The sequence below is a fragment of the Pimephales promelas genome, chromosome 3, assembly GCF_988280905.1.
Source record: "Pimephales promelas chromosome 3, fPimPro1.hap1.1, whole genome shotgun sequence".
Taxonomy (NCBI): Eukaryota; Metazoa; Chordata; class Actinopteri; order Cypriniformes; family Leuciscidae; genus Pimephales; species Pimephales promelas.
The window spans coordinates 3,928,797-3,938,816 of NC_142771.1; the positions used below are offsets into that span (position 1 = coordinate 3,928,797).

The following is a 10,020-nucleotide window of genomic DNA, read 5'->3' on the forward strand; positions in this document are numbered from 1 at the left end:
TCACTTCCGGCGCTTGCGCAGACCAAAGTGCCCTCACTCTCAGAATCACTTAGACGTGACTGTGGTTACAAGAGTTAAAAATTACATAAATACGTTTCGTTCGTTTTCTCAAACAAACCGCTCGTTTCGTGTCTCAAGCCTTTTATGCTTCTGCGTCGAATCGACGGCATACCCCCGCAGACCTCTCTGCGTCGATGCAAACCCCTCTCTGACCCCTCCGCCGTAGCTCGACGTGCACCTCCAAAAATTTGTAACTACGCGTCGAGGCGACGCAGACAGCAAGATCTGTGATTGGTCAGATTATACATCATTTCAGGAGTGTAGCTTTTCCGGTTTCCCCCTCCCGCTATAGCGCCATTTTTAACATTTGCACCCTCGTACTGATAATTATAATACTCTTATAAAGAAAGTAAATAAAGAATGAAACTAAAAAATAAACTTGTTTTTATTTCATTGTTAATATATATGTCTATCCTCTTTTCTTTCTTTTTTGCTCGCAATAAACTTCAATCAATCAATAAATCAGCGTTTATTTTGAAATACAGTTTGTTGATTATTTTCAATACAATGTTCACGGTTACATCATTGATAACACACATACAGTACTAACCAAGTCTGCCACGGGACACTACATTATCCTGCCATGGCACAGTTCCATGTGGAGACTGAAAAAAGCCTTCAAGTCATTCCGAACAGATATGGCAGCTCGGGTGGAACGGGCCCTGGACATCCATGTTGGTTTAATAGGGACAAAGTTTGTGTCGTCTTGTTGAACGTCGATTAGCTCCAGCTGGAACAACATTCTCTCACTTTCACTCGTGGCGCACGGAACCAAAACGAACTAGCAAAGAGATTCTTTGAGGTGGACCCCATAGAGACGGTTAATAGGCGGTCAGCACGTGTCTTTAGAGGGCGAAGCAAATAGTCTGCTGTGGATCCTCTCATGTTTTTTCAGATATGATGACTCACTGAATCTCTTGTCACACTGTGAACACTTGTAAGGTTTTTCTCCAGTGTGGATCATCTCATGTTTTTTCAGATTTGATGACTCACTGAATCTCTTGTTACAGTGTGAACACTTGTAAGGTTTTTCTCCAGTGTGGATCTTCTCATGTTTTTTCAGATTTGATGACTGACTGAACCTCTTGTCACAGTGTGAACACTTGTAAGGTTTTTCTCCAGTGTGGATCCTCTCATGTGTTTTCAGATATGATGACTCATTGAATCTCTTGTCACAGTGTGAACACTTGTAAGGTTTTTCTCCAGTGTGGATCCTCTCATGTGTTTTCAGAGTTGCTGACAGAATGAATCTCTTGTCACAGTGTGAACACTTGTAAGGTTTTTCTCCAGTGTGGATCTTCTCATGTTTTTTCAGAGATGTCGACTGACTGAATTGCTTGTCACAGTGTGAACACTTGTAAGGTTTTTCTCCAGTGTGGATCCTCTCATGTGTTTTCAGATCTGATGACTCACTGAATCTCTTGTCGCAGTGTGAACACTTGTAAGGTTTTTCTCCAGTGTGGATCCTCTCATGTTTTTTCAGAGATGTCGACTGACTGAATTGCTTGTCACAGTGTGAACACTTGTAAGGTTTTTCTCCAGTGTGCATCTTCTCATGCTTTTTCAGATTTGCTGACGTACTGAATCTCTTGTCACAGTGTGAACACTTGTAAGGTTTTTCCCCAGTGTGGATCCTCTCGTGTGTTTTTAGAGATGATAACTTACTGAATCTCTTGTCGCAGTGTGAACACTTGTAAGGTTTTTCTCCAGTGTGGATCCTCTGGTGCCGTTTTAAATCCTTTGCTGCAGTAAAAGTCTTCTCACACTCAAAGCACATGTACTCTCTCACACGAGTGTGAGTTTTCTCATGTTTATGTAAATATTGCAGCCATTTAAACCTTTTTCCACACACAGAACATGAATGCGGCTTCTCCTTCGTATGAACTGGCAGGTGTTTCTTCAGGTTTGATGCCCAGATAAATGTCTTTCCACACTGATCACATGTGAACGGCTTCTCTCCAGTGTGGATCATCATGTGCATTTTGAGATTTCGTTTGGTTTTTAAACTCTTTCCACACTGAGTGCAGGTGAAAGATTTCTTGGCTCTTCTTTTCTTTGAAAATGTATTTTTAGTCTTTGAGAAACTCACACGGTTTTCTCCAGGTTGGACATGATGTTCCTCCTTCACTTCTCTCAGTTCTTCTCTCTCCTCCTTCACTTCTCTCAGTTCTTCTCTCTCCACATTCACTTCTCTCAGTTCTTCTCTCTCCACCTTCACTTCCATCAGTTCTTCTCTCTCCTCCTTCACTTCTCTCAGTTCTTCTCTCTCCTCCTTCACTTCTCTCAGTTCTTCTCTCTCCTCCTTCACTTCCATGGGGTCTGTCATGAAAGAAAAACTCATTTTGAATTTTTCTAAATAATAAAAATGATCCCAGAAACAGACAACTGCAATAAAATAATACAACAATTTATGTATTTCTATAAATGAATTATACATCCCTGAAACTTTCCATCAAGTACACTGATCTTCCAGTTATTGTTTTTAGACAGCATAGGCACAAATCCCATGTTTCTGTAGTGAGAACTATTAAATATGTTGGCTCAATGACGCAATTGTGATGCAATCTGGGAAAACCCGTCGGATGTCGCGCTTGAAAATTTTCAGTAAAGTCTAAAAATAGATTGAAGGTCAGTTTATTGTCAAATTACAGAAATAAATTAAAAACAGAATGAAGGTCCCGCCAGTCCTGTGTAAACTACAATAGCACACAAGTTTTTACTTATTTGTTTTTATCCAGCGTTATTTTGTGGTGTGATGCGGAGCACAAGAGAACACACTTGCTCACCTCCTAACCCAGACAGCAAACTGACATTGAATCAACGTGGAAATGACGTCTCTCATGACATCGAAACAACGTTGATTTTGCTCATCGAATTAACGTTGAACCAACGTCGGACTCGGCATTCTTCAAAGCTAAATGAAAATCGAAATTGGTTTGCTTTCATAACGTTGAAACAACGTTGATTTCAAGTTGATTTTCTGTTAGTTTTGAAGAATGACGCGTCTGACGTTGGTTCAACGTTAATTCGATGAGCAAAACAATGTCAAAACAACGTTGTTTCGATGTCATGTTTCCACGTTGATTCAATGTCAGTTTGCTATCTGGGAATTGTCCAATTTCAAAACGGTCTTCACAGGATGAATTTTGAGTTTGTAAGCTTTCGAATGATACCCAACCTACGATGATTACTAAAATACAGTGGGTACGGAAAGTATTCGGACACCCTTAAATTTTTCACTCTTTGTTATTTTGCAGCCATTTGCTAAAATCATTTAAGTTAGTTTTTCCCCCTAATTATTGTACACACAGCATCCCATGTTGACAGAAAAACACAGAATTGTTGACATTTTTGCACATTAATTAAAAAAGTAAAATTGAAATATCGCATGGTCCTAAGGCTATGTTTACACGGAAACGATTCGCAAGAGAAAACGCAAAAGTGGCGTTGCGCCATCACTTTTTATTCTGCGTTTAGACGAGCGTTTTGTGTGGGAAACCCGCGTGCAAATGGTGACGCAAAAGTGTGTGAAATTCAATGTAGTATGCACTTCAGGTGGCTAGGAGTGCATACTACAACAACACCAAGTCCACGCGTCTGCGTAGAACCTTCAATGTCAAGCAGACTTTTATGTTTTTACCGTTTACACGGGAACACGGCGGTGGAGCGTTTTTAAGATTTCCACTCTGGAGGGTGGTTTCACTTTTTTGCGTTTTTAAGCCCCAAAAACGCCGTTGCCGTATAAACGAAAGGCACATCCGATAAAATATGTTTACGTTTTCACCCGCGAGCGCTCTCGTGTAAACAGGGCCTACATATTCAGACCCTTTGCTGTGACACCTTTATATTTAACTCAGGTGCTGTCTATTTCTTCTGATCATCCTTGAGATGGTTCTACACCTTCCTTTGAGTCCAGCTATGTTTGATTCATGTGAGAATCATGAGGTCAAAGGAACTGCCTGAAGAGCTCAGAGACAGAATTGTGGCAAGGCACAGATCTGGCCAAGGTTACAAAAAAAATGTCTGCTGCACTTAAGGTTCCTAAGAGCACATTGGCCTCCATAAACCTTCAATGGAAGACGTTTGGGACGACCAGAACCCTTCCTAGAGCTGGCCGTCCGGCCAAACTGAGCTATCGGCGGAGAAGAACCTTGGTAAGAGAGGTAAAGAAGAACCCAAAGACCACTGTGGCTGAGCTCCAGAGATGCAGTCGGGAGATGGGAGAAAGTTATAGTAAGTCAACCATCACTGCAGCAATCCACCAGTCTGGGCTTTATGGCAGAGTGGCCCGACGGAAGCCTCTGCTCAGTCAAAGTTTGCTAAAAAGAAAACACCTGAAGGACTCCAAGATGGTGATAAATAAGATCCTCTGGTCTAATGAGACCAAGATAGAACTTTTTGGCTTTAATTCTAAGCGATATGTGTGGAGAAAACCAGGCACTGCTCATCACCTGTCCAATACCATTTCAGCAGTGAAGCATGGTGGTGGCAGCATCATGATGTGGGGGTGTTTTTCAGCTGCAGGGACAGGACGATTGGTTGCAATCGAGGGAAAGATGAATGCGGCCAAGTACAGGGATATCCTGGACAAAAACCTTTTCCAGAGTGCTCTGGCCGAAGGTTCACCTTTCAACAAGACAATGACCCTAAGCACACAGCTAAAATAACAAAAGGAGTGGCTTCACAACAACTCCGTGGCTGTTCTTGAATGGCCTAGCCAGAGCCCTGACTTAAACCCAATTGAGCATCTCTGGAGAGACCTGGGGCCTGTACCATGATGGTAGATGAACAAACTCAGGGTTGCAGGATTAGTTTCGAGTTGATAAAACCAAACCAATCCAACCCGGCTTTGTTCGTTCCATGATGCTGAACATCAACTTTCTCTGTCAACTCAGGCTTTGATCATGAGTTTAGGAGTTTAGGTGTGACATCAGTAGCGAAGAGCCAATCACATGCTGAGAAAGAGTGAAACTCATTCAAAACTCATTGAAATAAATTTCTCACGAGAGAAGCAGCACAATTCTCTTACGAAATAAATGTATTAATATAGCTGCGAGCAGCGATTGCGGGCCCAAGCCGGTGGCACCGCAAGCTTTGGCCCTTCATCACTGCTCGATAAGCCGGTGGCACCGCCACCATGGTGCCATTAGGGTTATTCTGCACGATGTGCAAAAACTTAACCCCCTGCTTTACTGTGGCGATGAACACTGCTAAAAGCCAAACCACTTTCATGGTGCCTTAAACCCAGGGTTGGCGTAAACTAAACTGAAACAAAGTTGGCTAGCCACCTATACCAGCTTCATGGTATAGGCCCCTGAAAATGGCTGTCCACCAATGTTTACCATCCAACCTGACAGAATTGGAGAGGATCTGCAAGGAGGAATGGCAGAGGATACCCAAATCCAGATGTGAAAAATTTGTTGCATCTTTCCCAAAAAGACTCTTGGTTGTATTAGATCAAAAGGGTGCTTCTACAAATACTGAGCAAAGGGTCTGAATACTTAGGACCATGTGATATTGCAGTCTTTCTGTTTTAATAAATGTATACAGATACTATAGCACTACAAAGCAAAAAGGCAGTAACTACGCAGAACTGAGAAAAATGACTATAACTCGGGCTTTTTACAGTTACTGTACAAACGACTACCATTTTTCTCCAAAACGACACACATTTGAGATAATATGTTTTGTCACACAACAAAGGATGCCTCGAATGTCATGAAAATGGTAATAACAAATGTTTGACCAAAAATGCAGTTACTGCCTTTTTGCTTTGTAGGGCAGTACATTGCCACCAACCCCTGCCATCTCCAGCCCACCCCTAGGGCACATATATGTTTCAGTCTTTAAATCATAAAAAAAGGTTTTATAAACAGACAAACTCACATATTTCAGCCTTTAATTTTCACAAAAAAAGGGTTTTATAAAAAGATCAACCACCCATATTTCGGACTTTTAAAGGATTAGTTCACTTTTGAAAAAACTTTTGCTGATAATTTACTCACCCCCATGTCATCCAAGATGTCCATGTCTTTCTTTCCTCAGTCGAAAAGAAATTTAGGTTTTTGATGAAAACATTCCAGGATTTTTCTCCATATAATGGACTTCAATGGGAACCGGATGGTTCAAGTATCAAAAGACGGTTAATAACTGTTTCAGATGCAGCTTGAAATGTCTTTAAACGACACCAGACGATGAATAAGGGTCTTATCATGCAAAACGATCGGTTATTTCAAAACTTATTCCAAAAATGTAACTTTTATAAAGACAAATGCTAGCCTTGCTATATTCTCTGAGGCGCGTTTGTAACGTCACGTAATACGTAATTACGTTCAAAAGGTCACAGGCGACGTAGCCGGAAGTACAGAATCAAAATCGCCCGACATCGCTGTTTTACCCTTTAATTCCTTTTTTGTAAACGGTGTTTGAGTTAGTTTTCACGTTCAACCTATGCGTTCAACTTGTAAACACTCTGACTCTGTACTTCTGGCTACGTCGCCCGTGACCTTTTGAACGTAATTACGTGACGTTGCAAACGCGCCTCACAGAATGGAGAAAGGCTAGCATTTGTCCTTAGAAAAGTTACATTTTTGGAATAAGCATTGAAATAACCGATCGTTTCGCATGATAAGACCCTTATTCATCGTCTGGTGTTGTTTAAAGACATTTGAAGCTGCATCTGAAACTGTTATTAACACTATCTTTTGGACCTGAACCATCCGGTTCCCATTGAAGTCCATTATATGGAGAAAAATCCTGGAATGTTTTCATCAAAAACCTTAATTTCTTTTTGACTGAGGAAAGAAAGACATGGACTTGGATGACATGGGGGTGAGTAAATTATCAGCAAAAGCTTTTTCAAAAGTGAACTAATCCTTTAATCATTTTTGTTAAAAGAATGAGTAAAAAAAACGTGATTACATTAATGCACATTAGCAATAGTAAAATTCTGTCTGATTTTCCATGGTGTCTGACATTGCTAAGCATCCATGCACTGCGCTCTCCACAACGACAAAGTAGTTTTAGGAGCTAATAGATTTTCACCACTAAAAAACACTTTCTGTAGCTCTACCACAATATTTATTTTGTAGTTTTTCGGCGCACCCCTATCCTTTATGTTTACTGAGCTTTCAACGGTGGTTGGTTCTTGTGACATGAAATGTGGTGCGCTTGCGGCATTCTGAAAAGTTGAGGAGTTGAGCCAGAAAAAAATGCTTCAATTATGAGCGGGCTACATTTGAAATAGCGAACTTGAGAGCGCAAAAGACACAATATGTGAACGGTTCTACAGCGTTTATTTAGTCTCAAAACTCGCGCACAAGATATGAGGACAAAAAACATTATACACGCGCCGAATGCCATCCACGTTTCTGCACAGTGAGCGCGCAAGATAATATCCTCACGCAGCCACTTGACGAGCTACCTCCAATCAGGCCACAAGTGGAAGAAACAATAGTGGTTCACGCTTGTGTGCATACTGCTGTTTTGGCTCGCAGTTTTCTGATTTGCTTATTTCCTACTTGTTTGGTGGAGGCAATCCAGAATTACTGTTGGTGAAATAATAAATCAGACACCCCCCACCCCTAAAAAAAATCTCTTCGGATTTGCACGATTCACACAAGTCACCCAAACTGACGTGAAAAAGTGTGAGGTGCCGAATAGCGCGTTTGTTTGCATCCCTGTATGTCAAAAACTACAAAAACCTTCTAATTAAGGGCAATTCACACTGAACTAGGCTACGTCTTCCATGGACTTCACATCAACAAAGTTCTGGTAAATGGTTACAAATTGTAAACCATACATCAAATAAATGTCAAATAAAACAGTTCAAATATTTAGTTTGACCTGATGTTGATTATATGAAACCTCCCTTTACTGACCATTTGTCTAAAAAAAAAACCTTGAACTGTTCATCTAAATGTGATGAATGTTTGTAACATGAATGTTCTTCAGCATCATGAATGAATGAAGAATAAACACCAACCTCTTTGTTCTTCAGGATCTTCAGTGTGTTTCATTCTGCAGGGTTCTGGATCACTCATGTTCTCACGGTCCTCTTTAATAAACTTGGTCTTTGCAGATTTCAGCTCTTCCTGATGCTTTCATGCTTGTCTTCACTTGTAGCTGATGGCAAATATTCCAGCATTTATAGGTAAACTGATAATTTATATCTAGCATGTATTGGGGATAATTACAGTGCCTCCCACTGATGATGCAATTGCAGTGGGAGGAGCAAATGTAAAAAGGATACTGAAACTGTCTTACATATTTTCTTTTAATGTGTGTGAAGTCTTTCTGGATTGATGTGTAATATTTATTTAATATGTTGCATAGAGAAAATGGATTTTTTTATTATGAACAAAAAAAAAGATATAGACAAGAGTCACAGTTTAATGTTCAATTTGATCTTATTACTTGGTAAGTTTTACATAAATAAATGTAAATGTTCTGAAAAGATACCCAACATCTACCATTTTAAAGCTGACATAGTGCTGTGCGATATATCATGACATTGTTATGCGCATCTCATCAGTAAAGCCGGTTCCTTGTTTAGAAAATGGTAAAAAAAAAACACCTTTGCCTGCTTTCAGACAGACTCAAGACTGTTTAAGTTAATGAGATAACTAAGTAATTAATTTAGTGATGATTGAGCATTATTGAAGACACATGTTGTTAACAAGCATTTGTCATATATGGCGATCAGTGTTTGCTTTAGTTGGGCTCTTGACCCTTACACTTTCACTTTAAATTTTGTTTGTCTGCTGTTATTGATTTATAAGAGGCAACTGAACAAAGAAAAGTGTGATCTGATAGGGTTGGTTATGTTTTGGTTAAAAATTAAACGTATTGGGATAGTTTGGATTAAGTTGTTAGCAACAGCTTTGTGAATCTACAGCATATGATTATGATTATCAGTATTTTTCTTATAATACAAAATATTTATTAAACATTGGTAAACATTGAATGTTAACTTTATTGCTCTTCATATCTTATGATGGTTTGTGATAATTTAGAACAGCATATGTGAAACATTTGTACTACTGTATTATGTAATACATAATTTTGGGGGAACAATTACTGAGTTTGTTTTTATCATAAATGACACTTTCATGTAATCCGATTCCTACAGTAACTGATGCCAATTCATTAATTATTTTTATTGCTAATCCTAACATTTTTCTGCTTCATTAAAATACAGGTATCTAGAAATATAGAAACGAAAATAAATAACTTAAATTCTTCAAAATATACATAATGGTAAGAAAAACAGTTAAAATCATAAACAGAAATAAATAGTAGCCAACAAACCCCCTCAGTCTGATGACACCAATGAAATTAGATTTAACTGACAATTTAGAGGAGATGTGAAGACATCAGCATAATAAATGAGGTGAAAACAGGAACTATTGTCATGAAATAAAGAGTGTTTTCAGCAGATCTGTTAATATTGATGATCCTCAGACTATCAACAGTCATTCAACAAGCCATTCAGGATCATCAGCAGATCATCTCACTTTATTCTGTGTGTTTGCTGTTAGAAACACATTATTTGGGTCAGGATATAAAAGCCTGTAAAACTGCTACACTGAAAAGCAATACTGTTATTGTATTGTTATTGTAATACGTGTCCCCCCCCCCCCCCACTTTTTATACAATGTAAATTCGTCCCCCGCACTTTGTCATAGGGCAAGTAGGTGTGTAATATGAGAAATAGCATGAACTGCTCAACTCACCTCACAAGACTCGACGCTGAAACTCAAGAAACGGCGCGAGCCGATAACGTCACCGACAGATGCTCAGAGACGCGAATCCAACTCTAACACTACACTTCAGCCAATAACAGACATATCTGAAGCACTTTAGCCAATAACAGACAGATCTGAAGCACTTCAGCCAATAACAGACAGGTCTGACTTGGGTGCAAAACCAATCAAAACTTTCTGTTCGGTTGGGGGGCGG

General features: G+C 39.6%; 1 protein-coding gene across 1 annotated transcript; it reads right to left on the reverse strand.

The window, feature by feature from the left end:
- Window positions 1-514: 514 nt before the first annotated feature.
- On the reverse strand, window positions 515-9,903 carry LOC148981879 (uncharacterized). The gene is made up of 3 exons (XM_089129111.1): window positions 9,795-9,903; window positions 8,045-8,184; window positions 515-2,379 (listed from the first exon to the last, which is right to left on the reverse strand). Exons 2-3 carry the CDS (start codon window positions 8,100-8,102, stop codon window positions 893-895), a joined length of 1,545 nt encoding a protein of 514 aa, XP_088985237.1. The 5' UTR covers window positions 8,103-8,184; window positions 9,795-9,903; the 3' UTR covers window positions 515-892.
- Window positions 9,904-10,020: the final 117 nt, after the last annotated feature.